The sequence below is a fragment of the Seriola lalandi genome, unplaced genomic scaffold, assembly GCF_002814215.2.
Source record: "Seriola lalandi dorsalis isolate HSWRI2012SDOR001 ecotype SW California unplaced genomic scaffold, Sedor1 jcf7180002054630, whole genome shotgun sequence".
NCBI lineage: Eukaryota > Metazoa > Chordata > Actinopteri > Carangiformes > Carangidae > Seriola > Seriola lalandi.
Window position 1 is genome coordinate 958,230 of NW_019525183.1, and position 16,770 is coordinate 974,999.

Below are 16,770 nucleotides of genomic sequence, written 5' to 3' on the forward strand. Positions count from 1 at the left end.
GAATTGCATCTGCAGTTAATACAAAGGTAAGGGAGAAAATCAATGGAGTCAGTGAAGTCATTTTTACCTCAGGACAACAAGAATCTTTCGAGATGAGGATGATAATGACAGTGATCGTCTCTGTATACCTTCTCTGGCAAAAGCTGCAGCTGAAATTAAAGTAACTCTAAGTTTATCTTGAGTTAAAAATTGTGTTATGGATTTTTAGTATTCCCATCTGAGCTGCAAGGTTCAGACTGCACTGTGAATGAGATCGTGGGACAGGTCCTTAGCTCCCTTTCAAGATGACTGATTAAAATTCCCAGTGTGCATGGGTAATTTCTAATTGCAAACCTCCCTTGGCTCCAGATAGAAAACCTTTAAGATTATATATGAAATCTAGTTCTAATTATGTCACTGTACCTATCTAAGGGTAACTAATCCCATCCAAATAAGCTTCACTTTTTAAAAATTCTCTGTTAGATGTGTTTATACCTTAAAACCCATGACTCCTCCCTCCCAGAACTTCGGGGTTCACCTGCTGAAGACGGTGCGACTCCTGCGCCTCTTGCGTCTCCTACAGAAACTGGATCGCTACTCCCAGTACAGCGCTGTGGTCCTCACCCTGCTCATGTCCACGTTTGCCCTGCTGGCCCACTGGATGGCCTGTGTCTGGTACTTCATCGGACGCAGCGAGATCGAAAGTAACAGCCCCGCCTCCTGGGATATAGGTTTGTGTATCTGTGTTTGTTGTGTGTGTATGGTGTTATGGGCATTTTTACATTATGAAGTAACAATAAAAGGTAACACATCAATGATTACAAATAAAATTAATGTTTTGTAATTTATTAGGCAATATATGCTTAATTGTCACTGAGCAATCCACAGGTATTGGAAAAGGAAAAAAAACTGCGCCAAATAACACCAATCCTGTGAGGCGCTCGTTGTGATGGTGGTTATCCTGAGTGATTTAAATCAGCAACATGGAATGAGACTAGAGAAGAAAAATTGATGCAGAAAACACATCCATTGATGCACGGATGTACATGGGTAAAACTGGACACATGGGGTGAGGTGGAGGTGGAGGAGTGGGCTGTCCATTAATTGTGGGGTTGGTAACTGCGACACTTGAGCCCAAATTGCTTCCGATAAGCATCACTCCACCATTGTTGCTCAATGAGTGTGTGTGCATGGGGGAATGGGAGGCTCTTAAAAGGGCTTTGTCCTGCACACTGTGAGAAACATTATACTGTCCATTACTCTCCATATCATTACAATTTAACTCTAGTGTTTTTACTCATGACAGCAGCATTCGCAGTGTAATGAAGCTGCATTGTTCAGTTATGCAGTGTCCAAAATGAAAAGGGTTCATCATATGGGGAGCATGAAGGAGCTCAGTAATTCTGAAGTTTCCCAGTAGATTAGGACCAATGTGTTGGGAAATCTTGTCCTAATGGTCAAATCATCATCTGGATACCATAATTATAAATTATAATATTTTACAGCAATCTTCTTAGAGGTTATTCAGATCTGTTGCTCTGGACTAAACTGGGCTGATGGACAGAAAGATTGTCAAAATTCTCATCTTTAAGCAGTGTCAATAATGATTTCAACTGAGACTTTGTGAAATACTTCTTAGAATTATAATGGATTTTCCAGTTAGTGATCGTTTGGGCCATTTATGTGTTAACTATAGACATGGTTGGGTCGACAATGAGATTTTTACCTCTATTTTTATTTGATCTGTTTTAATACCATTTAGGGTTCTGACATCTTGACTTTCTTGAATATGACAGAGCATGCCTGGTGGTCACATCTGCCATCAGGTCAACATCGTAGCTGCCACTTAACTCTAATGTGTGTTAGGCGGTTGAGTGACTTCATCTGGAGGCATCTCAGACGTTGTAAATAACCTATGACAATAACGAATAACCTTTGTTACTAACTTTTAATCTTTGAATGTAATATGTTAATATTATACCAAGATCAAGAAAGTGAGGTTTACATGTAAATATATTAATATTCAATATCTGTATGTCTGTCTGCAACGCTGGTCAAAGTCAATCTTTAAAACAGTACTGTTTCATTGGTGTAGACTAATTATTATTTGATGTCCATTATAATAGGCTCTGGTACTGAATGGGTTAAACAGTTAGGAACATAACATAATAAAACAGCTGCTAAAATATGAGAGTTGGACACATAAAAATGATTTTCTCCATGTGTAAATGTAAGCTGACATTATCTGAAATGCCTGCACTGTGTGGCCTGTACTACCAAATACACAAACACCAACAGTGAAGTAATTACTCTGCCCTTCCAGCTTTGTTACAGCTGCTAATGAAGCCTGCTAGTAAAGGTCATCTAACAAGCATGGATGCATTCTCATTAAACTGACAAACTCTTCTGGACTGTCCCTCTTCCCCCACCAGGCTGGCTCCATGAACTTGCCAAACGCCTGGGAACGCCATACTTCCTGGCACCGCTGACCTCCCTGTTGGGAGTCTCTGATTCGCCTGAAGGCACCATGACAGCAGGGCTGACCAATTACAGCCAGTTGAATGGCTCGGGGTTGGAGCCACTGAACGGGGCGGGTTTGCTGGGTTCAGGCCAATGGAACAGCAGCAGGACCAGAGTGAGGACAGTGAACGTCTCGGGCACGACGCTGAGTGGCGGCCCATCTGTCCGGAGCTCCTATGTAACATCACTGTACTTTGCTCTGAGCAGTCTGACCAGCGTGGGCTTCGGCAACGTGTCAGCCAACACAGACTCTGAGAAGATCTTCTCCATCTGCACCATGCTGATTGGAGGTGGGCAAAACACCACATCAAACCATTCACACTTTGAGTCTGAGTGCAGCAGCAAGACATAAAGCCAAAGGCAAAAAAAACGACCTTGGCTGTAGCACAAATCATGAGTTTTGGCATCTTCAATGTTTCCATAGGCAGACAATGGCTCACCGTGACACTAAGCAGTTTTACTGTTCAGAAAGAGTTATTTCTCTTAGTTTTGGGAAGAGCGTATTCACTTATTCAGTAATGAAAACAGTTTAAATTTCACTAGACAATAACCTTAAATGGCACAATGTTATTGCACAATGATATTGTGCCATTTTGGCAATAAAACTGAACTGTTGCAAGAAGTCTTCACTGAGACAGGCTTTCCTGGTGTTTTTGTCTCTATCTGTCGCCTCTGCAGCATTAATGCATGCCGTGGTGTTTGGTAATGTGACCGCCATCATCCAGAGGATGTACTCACGCCGCTCCCTCTACCACACTCGCACCAAGGACCTGAAGGACTTCATCCGGGTGCACCGGCTACCCAAGGCTCTCGAGCAACGCATGATGGAATGTTTCCAGACGACTTGGTCTGTCAACAACGGTATCGACGTCAGTGAGGTAGGAGGGACTCACCGTATCATGAATGACTGAATGAATTTAGACACATTAACCAATTAGATATCTTTACCACAAGATAATGTGACTGACTGACTGATATCAGTGTCCAATATCAGTGTTATGTAACTCTAAATGGCTGTTCCTTTAACTTTCTGCAAAGGGTATATGACCTCTGTGGCTTGGACTGACCTTGTCAGTTACAATAGGATCAGCTGGATTGGCTTCTAAAATTGAAAGTGCAAATCCGCTGACTTGCCCTTCAGGCCAACTAAAGAAATAGCTCAAAGTCATTGAGAGGATTTGGGTTTTGCTTTAGGTTCTATCATGCTGTGGCAGCTATCTTAATTTCATGGATTAATGGCCTCATAGACACTAAAATCATTCTTGGTGTGTTTTACCATGGATACAAATCTAGATAATCCTTTTAAAAAAACATGACATGATGGTGATGATGGTGGAATCCTTTAAGGTAATAACCCACAACTTTTACCTTGTAAAGTTTCCCTTCCCTGTTGCTGTTGCTGTTAAGGGTGAGAAGTGAGTAAATGAACAAAGATAGAATACCTTATACCTTGAAAGGAGCTCTTTGCGGGACCAATCCAAGTGTCTATTTTTCTGTGCCTTTGTTTCACTGCAGAGGTCAGTTCTTTTCCTTCTTATTCCCTTCACAGCTGCTGAAGGACTTCCCAGATGAGCTGAGGGCCGACATCGCCATGCACCTGAACAAGGAGCTGCTGCAGCTGCCGCTCTTTGAATCAGCCAGCAGGGGGTGTCTGCGCTCCCTCTCCCTCATCATCAAGACCTCCTTCTGCGCACCCGGGGAGTTCCTCATCCGCCAGGGTGACGCCCTCCAGGCTATCTACTTTGTATGCTCGGGCTCCATGGAAGTACTGAAGGATAACACCGTGCTGGCCATTCTGGGTAAAGAACTAAACTGACATTTTTTATTTTTTTTCAGTATATGAAAATTTAAAGATTTTGAACCGTGGCTCAAAAATCAGCCGGTATCTGCATCAATATAAAGAATGAAACTATCAATATCAGTTGTATAAAACTCGTAGTGGTTCAATCTTAATGAAAGGGAAAACCTAACTGTATTTATTACGCTTCTTTGTAGTGAAATTCTTATGTTTTATACAAATTTTGTTAGATAGAAACAATTTTATATTGAATATCACATTTTTAATTAATCAGAGTGAAATAATATTATCAGAATATACACTTTTGAAACATAAGCAGTAGAAATGCACATATTAAACAATAAAATCATAAAAATATGTAATACAATACATGTCAGACACATCCCACATCACACAGCCAATGCCACTGAGGTTCAGCACCATGGACAGCACCCATTCCCACTGTGAGATTATATGGGAGGGCTGGCTCCATCCATCTGTTTTCCACCCTCTTTTATTCCTGCTTGCCCAGAACAAGGTTAAAGAAGTAGGTAAGTACATTAGTGGCCTGTGCCTCCTGTTGGGCCGACAGTCTGAGTGAGTCATTTTTCTACCTGAATCTTGAAGGGCTTCTCTGTCTTGGACTCCAAACCGTGGAAGCCCTCCTAGATTCCGGCAGCAAAGTGACTCTTCTGCGTCCGAGTGCAGTAGGAACAAGATGGAGGAGAAGAGATGCAACTGTCACCATTGTGTTGAGTGCCAAATATCCCTCCTAGGAGGTTCCCCACTGGAGCTGAGTCAATAAAACCTTCTTCAGCTGCCCAGCCGTGGACACTACAGCCCTCATCCAAGTATTTTTTGGAAATGGAACATTTTACTGGGAGAGGTCAATTTTTCATATCCAAGATGAAACAGATATGTCAGAGGTTCAGCTGATGCAGATTTAGTTGGTAATCTACCACCCTAGACTGATTTGATGGCACCATCAAAAAGTACACAGAAAGAGTATTAGGTTTAGCACAGGAATAATTATGCACATGGAAAAAGAACAAGCATACTTCAGGAACAACAAGGGAGCACAGATATGGGAATATATTAACTTGTGGGAAAGTGGTGAGAGTGATGGAGTAGATGAAGCCAGCCAAAATTTTATCAAAAAAGTCACGAGACACAAACAGACTTAAACTTAAAAATACTAATTTCTAGATTGAGTTAGATATTTAAAGTGACCTATCAGGCAAATAAGTTTCAGGAAGCAGTTCTACAAACTGCTTGTACAGGTTTGTTGCAGGATATAAGACTGAGTTTGTGTGTAGGTGCATGAAATTCACAAAATATGCTGGAGTGAGACCATGAAGTGCTTTTTAAGTAATATGTAAAAAAAACTTTTCACAATCAAATTGTGAAACTTTTTCTTAAGCATAGAGGAAGGAAGATACAAGATCTCTTCTCTTTGGGCTATTTTGGAGTCTGCTTGGAGCATTATGAGCAGAAGATGAGAAACGGCTTTTACCACTGAGCAAGTTATTAGACATCCAGCATTTAATAGACAGTCAGCCAGCTTTTATGAAGAGGGACGTAATGAAGAAGAGCAACCCAGTGCTGATAAAAACTGCAATCATCCCCTTATTAAACTGCTCCTGTGGGCAGACAATTCATACACCATCAGGTGACAGATGGAGCGTGACCCAGAGATTGATAGAACAGTTTGGGGAGCAGCCAGAAGTCCTACAGGAAATCCATAAACAGTATTAATGCATGAATTAATGCATGAATTAATGAATGAATTTGTGCATTTATTTTGCCACTTAGCAGCAGTGGAACAAACTGTGAAGACAGAATTAGCATAATATCCCCTTATAAAGTTGTTATGGCAAAACGTGTTAGCAAACAGTTGCATATTTACGCATCCAGGAGACATGGGTCCATATTAACATTTATTTTGAGCTGTGATTCTGGTCATCTTATGAATGTAAATCCAGTGTTCACTCTCCTTTTAGCTCTGTTTTGGTCTTCATCATCTCCTAAAGGAAATATCTGGCCCTTTAGCTGCTAAATGGTCAACTATATTCACCAGCTCGGGCCAGAAAACCAAAAATAAGAGCTAGAAGCTGTAGAACTGCAAACTTTGCGCTAATTAAGTGTGGATTTGTCACCTTTTATGTCACATATTTTCATTTGATCCATTCTTGTTTATCGCAGCTTTTAGTCACTATTTTGTTATGTTGTTTTATACTAATGATAAAAAAATTTGGCTGAATGATACTGACAAACCAAACTATAGAAAGTCACAACTAAACACCTCAGCGCTTATAATCTTATAATATTCAATTCACATACAAATATCAGCAAAAGATCATAAATATACAGACACAGCCCCATCCAGTCAAAATACTGCAACTCAAAAAGTCCAGAAAACATCATTCATACAATGAAAAATCAACAAAATACAACACTGATTAAACAGCTAGAACCAGAAGCCTGCTTCAGAGTCATTCCTCCAGAATAAGAGCCTCTCCAGAGCCTAGTCTTACAACACATACACTGATACTCCATCCTGGATGACATGGATGAAACAGAATGGAGAAACACAAACAGACTCACACCACTGGATTCAGTTCTGGTTCATATAAAGCAGAGGGAGCAAATTGGCAACACTGTTTCTCATATTAATGATCAAACGGGTGTAAATAATGAAGCGAGTGCTGCCTACAGAGGAAAGAGGCAGAACTCATTAGCATGGTGTACCTGCTGTGTATGTACAGCACAAGCACATGCATGTGGATGTTGAAACAAGCACAAACACGCACATTCTCCTCCTCTCCCTCCTGAGGAGACGAACACACTTAGATATCTCTAATAGACACCCGAACAATTTGCTTTCTCTCATGCATACAGATCGTCACACAATGCTCACACATCCCATTTTTCTTTTTACTTTTTTTCCTGCTTGTTCTCTCTCTCTCTCTCTCTCTCTCTTTATTTCTTTCTTTCTTTCTTTCTTTCTTTCTCTCTGTCTCTCTCTCTCTCACACACACACACACACACACACAAATTGTTTTGGCATTGCCACTTTGGATTTACAGCTTTGGAGAAAGCAGTGAGGTAGAGAAATAAAAAGCATAACACAGAGCTTCTATTCTCATCTCCAGCAGTCCATCTGTATCCCACAGTGTACAGTTTAACACGAATATAAAAATTGTCTAACAGTACACCTCAATCCTTAGGCTGTGTTAGAATATATAGTAGGAAGATAATTTCATTGACCTCTGCAGAAGTTATTTTCATAACTGCACAGGTTGATTGGATATCCTCCTCATACTTTGGCTACTTGCTTACCTTTTGCACAATCCTGCTGACAAATAAATAGACATGGGTGAAAAACGTAACCTCTCTGGCAAGGGTACTAATCATGTAAAATTAATTTTACTTGTGTTTTCCAGGTCGGGGCGACCTGATTGGCTCTGACTGTTTGACACAGGAGGAAGTGATAAAGACCAATGCCTGTGTGAAGGCCTTGACCTACTGCGACCTGCAGTACATCAGCCTCAAAGGCCTCCGCGAGGTGCTCTGTCTCTATCCTGACTACGCCCAAAAGTTTGTCACTGAGATCCAGCACGATCTGACATACAACCTCCGGGAAGGACACAACATAGAGGTACGATGATGACTGATACTTGAATGAGTCCATTTAAATCATTTGATTAATGTCAGGTACCTGAAGCTTAAACATGATTTCTGAAACAAAGTATGTCAGCATATATGATGGATTGCATGTCCAACCATCCTTCCATTTCCCGCCACTTATTGGGTTGTGGTGGCTACAGGCAAGGCAACGTATCCCAGATGTTCTTCTCCCCCAGCCACGTCCTCCAGCTTCTCCTGGGGGGATACCATGATGTTTCCCAGCCAGATGGGATATGTAATCCCTCAAGCGTGTTCTGGGTCTTCTCAGGGGTCTCATCCCAGTTGAACATGCTGTGAGGCATCCTTATCAGATACCCAAACACCTTCAAATGGCTCTTTTCAACAAGATGGACATTATGGATGTCTGCGCTATCTCCAAGTTAGCCTGGACACCCAAAGGAAAGTCATCATGGCTGCTTTTATCTCTCATTCTTTCAGTCAGCACCTACAGCTCGAATGGCATATTGAAAGTTGCTCATGCTCATCCGGCCAGCGGAGCTCCATCTTACGCTTACTTGAGAGCAAGACTCTGAGATACTTTTAGACCTTCAACTGGGGCAGCAACTCACTTCCAATGAAGAATCTTTATAGTCGCTGCCTTGAAATGCAGCCCAGGGTTTTTTTCCCCATTTGTAAACTACTATCATTATTAATATTACCATACAGCTAGGCAAAGGAGTGCATTGAAGGTGAATTGTCTCATGTTCTAAATGACTTGAAGAAAATTCTGGGTAACATGCACGAGACGAGTCCTTCTGTGTTTTAGATTAGTCTCAGCTGTGCAGTGACCTCCTCCACCCAACATTTTTACGCAATGCCAGAGTGATGGCTTTGCACTTGGAAAGGATTAGCCATCTGGACTGGGGAGTGAGGAGGAAGCCACCGCTTCTGCTTGAGATGCAGCCAACAGATAGAGCTAAACATGGACGATTCAGATGCCAGGGATTTACAGATGGATCTCAGCTGTAGCGTACACATGAATAACCAGCATATTCTGGAAGTAACTGAGTCACATTTTCATTGTGAGTAAGCCTGTTAATTGGAGCAGAGATCCAAGAGAACCCATCTAGACACTATGTCATAATTAATTGACCTGGATTTTGGCTTCAGTATAACGGCCAATGTGGGAGCGACGTGTTAACACCTGGCCAGGTCATAGTAAGTTCTGCTTCACATTTTGCTATAGGACATGAATAGTCTTAATGCACCTTGACAGCTTCCCAGTAATAAGTGTAACATTATACACTTGTATATTATCTGCTATACAATAGATAGGTTGGTGCAGTGGTTCGCACTGTCTCCTCACGGCAAGAAGGTTCTGGTTTGAACCTGCCGGCCGGCTCGGCCCTTCCTGTGTGGAGTTTGCATGTTCTCCTCATGCCTGCATGGGTTTTCTCCGGGAACTCTGGCTTCCTCCCACAATCTAAAGACATGCAGGTTAATTGATTACTCTAAATTGCCTGTAGTTGTTTGTCTCTTAGTCCAATTTTTCATTTAAAAAGCTTGTCTCCAATAGTGCTATATGTTGACATATCATATCATATCTTATCTTATCATATTATACAGTCAAAGGATAATATAATCAGTTCAAGAGTAGAACAGAATTGACAAAAACTTTTACAAAATTACACTATAAATGTAGCCGCAGAGCAGTAAGAAATAGCACCAATTTTAAGAAAAGAAAAAGTGCAGTAGAGACAATAAATAAATCAAAGGCAGAAAAAAGAAGAAGAAAAATTATTTAAATCCCTGTACAGCGTTGTAGTTAAATAGAGCTTCATTGTGTTTGTTTCTGGTTTTACACTTTATATCAGAAACTAAGACAGAAAGTAAAACTATGTTGGAGAATTGGAGCTAAACTTTGATTCTGATGTGTGAGGAATTTTGTAGCTAACACTAGATTACAACAGTGACATAAAAAAAAAGCCTGGAAAAAAACCTCAAATATATGCTTAGATGCCATGCAGATAAAGCTCCATATATGTCACCTTACACACACACACACATATATACATACAGTTAGAGCAGTAGAGGATCCTGCAGCAAGCATGTCATGGGACTAAAAATAGTGCTGTCAGATGGGTTGGGGAGGGGTGGGGTCATCCCTGGCTGGATAAATATAGAGCAACAACCAGATGGAGACGAGACAAGAAAACATCAGGATGAAAGGAAGCTGCAGGGGGAAGGAAAAAGAAGAACCTTTCTGATATTTGTATTCACGTGCCAACACACACACACACACACACACACACACACACACACTGCGGACCGTCACACATGCAGCATCACACTCTGACACACCAATGTACCAAAACACATCATAGTTGTCCTTGCTGAATGATACAGAGGAGAATTCAGGCCAAACACACACACACACACACACACACACACACACACACACACTGTACATGAACACACATATTTCTCTTTCTTTACACCCACAAAGACACACACATAATTGGCTGATGCCCTTATTGTGGCATGCTGCATACTAAGGGTGGCACGTGCTGCTCACACACACACATAAACACACACACACTGGAATTCCAAACAGTGTGTTTCTCCACTCAGACCCCTCCAGGCAAACCACTTCTAAAATTAAACCACTGTGATCTAAAAATACCAGCTGGGCACGTGAGCCAAAGACTGGATGGAGAAGACAACAAATAGAGGGGAGAGACGAGGAAGGGTGGTGGTGAGAGGGGAGAAGGGGAGAAGAGGAGGAGAAGGGAATAAAAGAAGGGAAAAGAGGAGATGGGGTTTGGTTGCCAGTGCTTTAATCAGCTTTAAATTTCAGTCCAGAGAAGGTGCAGGAAATATTCCTCTAATAGCCACCAGCAACAAGATGCTGACTGCAGGAATTTTACTTTGAAAGGACAATCTGTTTAGATATTAGGAGTCATGAACATCTAGAGAGGTCATCAATGTTTTTTTCAAATCTGAACTCATGAAGAACCTTCAGAAGGACTTCACGTCTCTGTGAGTGAATGGAGTCGATGCTTGTTTGGTTTTGAATGAATCTCTTGCAGCGCGGCTGATAAACTGAATGGACATCAGCACCATCGCAGCCATTGTGAAATGCAACTACCCACTCTGAGTGAAGCCTCTAGATGGCTGAGCAGCTCCCCCTTCTGGTTAAAGAATTTCAACACTTCAAAACTGCTGTTAATTTCTGAGCTCAGTGATTCACAAGCTGTGTCCCATTTCCATACTGTTTATATTTGCTTTTCTTTGGGAAGTGTTTTGTGGCAGTGGCATTTAAAGATACAGTGTTCCACCAAAAAGAAATCAATTCTAAATGTTGTTTTATTATAATTATTTGGAACCAAATAATATCAACAGAGCTTATTGTAACCTATTGCACTCTTGCTGGCTGTCATACAACCGTCAAGTGGGAAATCAAAAATAGATATAGAAACACCTGGGGCCTGTTTGAGAGCAGCTTTCCAATCTCTCAATCACAAAATGAAATGACAGAATGTCTCTGAACCACATGTTGCCCACATGTACATGCTGGCTCTGTACACTCCTCTGTATCAATGCTTTTCAACTTCAGCAATGGATTAGTGATTTAACCGTAGAATAGTCAATTTGGGGGCATTTAAATATACCAAAATGTTTAAATATTTATTGGATTAATGCTGTTGCAACCTTGAGGTAAACACTAGCATCATGTTTTCACCAGTCACATGAAAGTAAACCTACCTTAAATTCTTAAATTGTTGTCCTTCTTTCTCTGTCCTAAACGAATGATTGAACTTCTGCCATTCTTCAGGCAGACTGCGAGAGCAACGGAGGAATCATAAAGAAGCTTGCCTCCATCAAGGAGGACGAAGAGGGGTCAGGGTCCGAGGGGGAGCACTCCCCTCTCCCCAAGATGCCTGCTCTCGGAAGGCTGGGCCGAGGTCTGCGCTCCCCCCTGCGCTCCCCTCTGCGTTCCCCACTGCTGCCGCCGAGACCCTTCAGACCGGCGAGCGATCTCACTCGGCCCGCCAGCCTGCAGATCCCTGTGGTGAGCTTCAGCTGCCTGCAGTCGGACCTCAGCCCTCGGTAGGGAACCATTTATTGATTTATAAATGGGGCACTTAGCTCATTCAGTGGTAGAAAGTTGTCCTCAGTGGGAAATTTGCATTCCTTGTGACTGTTTATTCATAAACACAAACAGGCTAATTTGCACCTGCGTGGGGAGGTGGCAGCAGACGCTGGGCTGGAGAAATAATTTTATTTTGGAACAGCTGTGTGAGGATGCACACAAGCGTAAATTGTGTCACTGTGTCAGTTAGATACAGATATGTTGGGGAAACAGCAGCAATACAGAAGTAAAGAAGAAATCAACTAATATCTTGATTATTTTTTTGATTAATTTGAGTTTTAGTTACAAAAAATATATAAATCTTAGACAAAATTAGTGTGATGTAACACCGCACCTGTCAGTGCTGCTGTAGTGAATGAAGGAGAGGTTCCAGTCAGATATAGCTTTATTATTATGAGTGTATCAGAGACTGGTTGGCAATTAGTATGCAGCAGTGTGCAGCTTCTCCCCAACGCTCCATCAACCTTTGACCTGCTGACTGTTGCCAGCTGGATAACATTTCCATAAGCACTCTCTGTCATGATCCATTTACAGGAAGGTTCAGTATGCAAGTCATGATTTTCAATTTGACTTATCGATGAGCTTAATACAGTTTATAGAAAGTGGAAGCAGGTCACTTTCTGAGATCAGCATGGTTTTATTATTTGTTTGTCATAACTGCTACATAACCATGCTGTAAGTTTGTGCAAAATTGTCACTTTGATTAATGATAAATAACTAAATTTAAGAGTGAGATTGCCATGAAATTCACAGAGCATGTTTATTATCCTCACAGGCTACATGATCTTTCATCCAGCATTATTCTGATGCCAAAATATCAGCTTGCTCACAAGATGTCTCATATGCTACTAAGCAAATCATCCATCAATTTTACTGAGTACATTCATGCTCCCAAAGGGATCAACCCTGGTAATTTCTCAATACTTCAACTTGAAGTTTACAAATTACAAATCAAAAAGTTAATGCCACAGTTCTTAATTTGTTAACTTTTCGTTTGGTGTGAAACTCATTGACTCCCTCCTCCTGTCTGTCATCAGGTTTGTGGACGGCATCGAGGCAGAAAACCACAGCGCCGCAGCTCACAAGTTTGACTTTTCTCCCAGTGCGACTCAGAGATTCTTACCCAGCCCTGATTCAGCTACCTCAGGTTAACACACACAGCAAACATCAGCCCCATCTGAGATTCAAAGATAAATTATTGAACGAATAACCAAAGTATTAATTATCAGCTGCTGAAGCCCTATTCACTCAGTATGTATGCATGTGTGTGTCCACAGGGGCCCATGATGATGGTGACACCATGCAGACTATTGCTAAGCTAAAACATGAGGTGAGGCTGGTAATACTGGTGTTACAGAGAAAAACTGTGACATTGTTGATTATGAATGTGGACTTGAATACTTTTTGCACTAATTGGTTGTGATGCCCGATTTAAATGCCTTTACGTGTTTTTTGCTAACTTGACTTGACATGTTAACTTTAACCCTATCAGTCTATAATAAGATTATAATAAAAAAAAAAAATTCTAGGTGTTCATCCTTGAATCCTATGAAATCAGAAAAGTTAGTCACATGGTTCGACTGGAAAAAACGTTTTTTGTAAAAGTTACCAAAAGTAAAAGTTTGTTGTTCCACGTAATCAATCTTTTACTTATTGGTTATTGTGCTGTTGTAAGATCATTCTGTCACTGGAACCAAAAACACACTGATTAGTCAGATTGCTGCTCTGTAGTGAATTTGACACACATCACTCATGACTCTTCCACCTGACTCCCTCTCCTCAGATGAGCACCCTGTCCCGTCAGGTAACTGCTGTGAGTCAGGAGCTGCAGGAAATGACGCGTCTTCTCAAACCTCTCTTCCACAACCCCACCGCTCTGCTGATACCCAGTGCTTTGACTCCGCCTCCCAGCGTGTCTTCACACAGCTGCTCCCCAGCCCCACCCCTTCTTACCCAACATGCACCTGTGGGCAATCAAAATCCTCCACCTATAATGGCACCCGAGCCGCCCTATCCTCAGCTGAGCATGAAGGTGTTACAAGGAGAGTTTGATGCACTTCAGTGTTCACCCTCCCGAACCATCCCCTGCCATTATCCCCCAGTTCCTCATCAGACCAGTGCAGCTCATCCACTCTCTCACTGCTCAGCTCCCCCGTCACTCAACAGCTCCCCCCATGAGCACACAGTTGTGCCACATCCCTTCTCATCTTCCTCCATCCCTTCTCTTTCTTCATCAAGTCACCCGTCATCCATCGTCCCCCTTTTAGTAGACTTATCAGGACCTGGTGGTGAGCCACAAACACAGCCTCAGTCCCATCACCACCTCCTGTCCTTGTCTGACTCCCAGCTCCAGTTTCAACCCCAGTCCCACTTCATATCCCGGTCTTATCCTCATTCCCTCTCCCAGCCTCGCCTCCAGCCCCTTCCCCAGCCCTCCAGCATGGCCTCACACCCTCGAGAACCCCTCCTGAATTTGCAGGAGATGGAGTGGGGGGAGCACACCGCCCAGCTCAGCTTCATCAATGAAGGACAGCCGTCGGTGTGAACAGAGAAGAAGAAGAAGACCCTGACACTGACACGGGACTGACAGACAGGACCAGCATGCCACACAACTTACTGCATGACAAACATTTGCCTAAAGTTTGGCATGTGAGTTACATCGATTTTAAACTATTCTAAACTGTGATCTTGAGCACCAGGTGTAAGCAGACCTGATAATAAAAGAGTTTGTTTTACAGTTTCACTTTGACTTGTTTGACACACGGACTGATATAACAGCAGGACGACTGAACTCTTTTTTTAAAGTTAAGTATATATATGAATCATATTATATATGAGATTGCCCTAGTTAGCTACCAGTACTCATCCTGATTTCTCCAGAATCTCCTGCTGCTGTTTTTCAGGACTTTTATTTTATTGCCATTTTAAAATACTAGTGACCAATTTCAAAGACATGCTGAGCTTTAGAAGTTTAGATTTTTGGATGATTTGATTTCTAAAGTTGCAGACAGCTTTTGGTTTCCATTGGAGTAACTCAACAACCCATCCAGTGCTTAAACTCTCCACATGCAGTGATGTAGCTGTGTACTCCAGGATGCGTCAGTCCACTGTGACACAACTCAAACATCCACATTTCTAAAACAAAGTAGAATATTCTGCAAAATGTTATTATTATTTCCTTTTAACTGTGCTACGGTCACTCAGACTAAACTCAAGAAAAACATCCCTGATATAGTACATTGCACATGCATTGCCAGACACTCACACAGTGATGGAACAACATTGTAATACTTGTCATTCAGGTTTATTGTAACCATGGTTGCAGCTGCATCTTGGACTTTTCAGGTGTCAATCAAAGGCCAATCAGCAACCAGAGGAAGAAAATCAATAAAAAAGAAACAGAATAAAAGCTAAGTGGCTACTCAATGAGCTTTCTAAAGGACTGGACAGTGGGGCAGATGGCGCCCCAGTCCACCGACTTGCGGTACTCGCCTTTCTCCAGCAGGTACTGGCGGCCCTTGTAGTTGGGATGCTCATAAAAGACCCACCAGCCTCCCAGGACCCTGCAGGAGTGAACCTGCCTCCAGTGGAACTTCTCCAGCACAGAGGGACAGTCTTCAGTCTCTTCAAACACCTGGCCACCGAAGTCCCCTTTACCATACAGCTCGATCTTGTAAGGATCTTCGCTGGCCTGAGTGAAGAAGATGCAGAGGAAGACAGCAGGTAGAGGGGAGAAACAGAGAAAAGATGAGGGGTGGGAGATTTGGTGATTTGATTACCAGCTGGATAAACATGGAGCAAACATGGTTGGGGAGGGAATAGGGATACAGGCTGATATTCCTGAAAATGTGTCAAAATGGAGGAATCTGCACAGGTTGAGATCAAACTGGAACTGCTGTATCTTTAAACCCTGCCTTCTAGAAATCTAGATTCTGTGTTCGCAGGCTTACAAAGTGGATCATCTTGCAGGAGCTGACTCTGTCATTGAAGCCAGTCCAGCTCTGGTAGTCCGGGTACTCGCCTCTGGCCAGGACGTACTGGTAACCCGAGAAGTTTGGTCTCTCGTAGATCACCCAGGTCCCGCTCTCCACGCGGGCTGAGTTACAGCGACTCAGGTAGGAGTGGAAGTCGGTGCAGTCACTGTCACACTCATACCTGCGACCTTGGTAGTTCTTGTCCTCATAGAAGATGATCTGGGGGGTGGTAGGTGAATGATATCTGATAATAAATCATGCAAAAATCTGTGCTTGGAAACTCTAACTTGTAACTGTAATTTTATACAACTCTGAATCTCACTTCTACTCACCCTGCCCATCTTGAAACTAGCTGTGCTCCACCCGTGTGTTATGTGTGTGTGTTATATAATGTAAATACTATCGATGTGTGTGTATGTCTGCGCTCATACGTGCCCTCGTTCTCTTTTATACCTGCCGAGCCCTCTGTAAATGGTACAACTGCTTTGTCATGAGAATGAGATCCAAAATTTGAGTCAGTGTTTCCATTGCTGCTCATGTTTTCCAGAAAGAGGCTGTGGGATTACACTGCATAAAGACCTCAACCACTGACCAACCGTAAACACACCACACACAGATCTGCACAAACACAAACACACCCTGACATAAGTACAAACATTAAGGACCTCTATTTGATGATTATATAAATGCTACATTATAGTGGCTCTTTAACCAGTTAGGAATGTTGCACAAGACTGAAC

General features: G+C 42.3%; 2 protein-coding genes across 2 annotated transcripts in view; one reads left to right on the forward strand and one right to left on the reverse strand.

Moving 5' to 3' along the window:
- Nucleotides 1-14,601, forward strand: part of LOC111665255 (voltage-gated delayed rectifier potassium channel KCNH8-like) — a 28,658-nt gene extending 14,057 nt beyond the window's left edge. Inside the window, exons 7-15 of the mRNA XM_087177719.1 lie at nucleotides 503-710; nucleotides 2,412-2,789; nucleotides 3,178-3,377; nucleotides 4,049-4,298; nucleotides 7,720-7,934; nucleotides 11,739-12,013; nucleotides 13,094-13,203; nucleotides 13,295-13,386; nucleotides 13,840-14,601. Of these exons, the coding sequence (XP_087033845.1) occupies nucleotides 503-710; nucleotides 2,412-2,789; nucleotides 3,178-3,377; nucleotides 4,049-4,298; nucleotides 7,720-7,934; nucleotides 11,739-12,013; nucleotides 13,094-13,203; nucleotides 13,295-13,386; nucleotides 13,840-14,601 (2,490 nt within the window). The remainder of the gene's footprint in view (nucleotides 1-502; nucleotides 711-2,411; nucleotides 2,790-3,177; nucleotides 3,378-4,048; nucleotides 4,299-7,719; nucleotides 7,935-11,738; nucleotides 12,014-13,093; nucleotides 13,204-13,294; nucleotides 13,387-13,839) is intronic.
- A 743-nt stretch (nucleotides 14,602-15,344) lies between these two features.
- Nucleotides 15,345-16,568, reverse strand: LOC111665375 (gamma-crystallin S-like). Its single transcript, XM_023420362.1, has 3 exons — nucleotides 16,462-16,568; nucleotides 16,007-16,274; nucleotides 15,345-15,747 (listed from the first exon to the last, which is right to left on the reverse strand). Exons 1-3 carry the CDS (start codon nucleotides 16,566-16,568, stop codon nucleotides 15,475-15,477), a joined length of 648 nt encoding a protein of 215 aa, XP_023276130.1. The 3' UTR covers nucleotides 15,345-15,474.
- Between the last annotated feature and the right edge of the window lie 202 nt (nucleotides 16,569-16,770).

Coding starts and splice junctions, on each gene's coding strand:
- LOC111665375 (XM_023420362.1), bottom strand. CDS start 16,568: ATGAGCAGCAATGGAAACACTGACTCAAATTTTGGATCTCATTCTCAT. Junction 16,275..16,461: donor ATAAAAGAGAACGAGGGCAC/GTATGAGCGCAG, acceptor ATTTATTATCAG/ATATCATTCACCTACCACCC. Junction 15,748..16,006: donor CCTGCAAGATGATCCACTTT/GTAAGCCTGCGA, acceptor TTCTTCACTCAG/GCCAGCGAAGATCCTTACAA.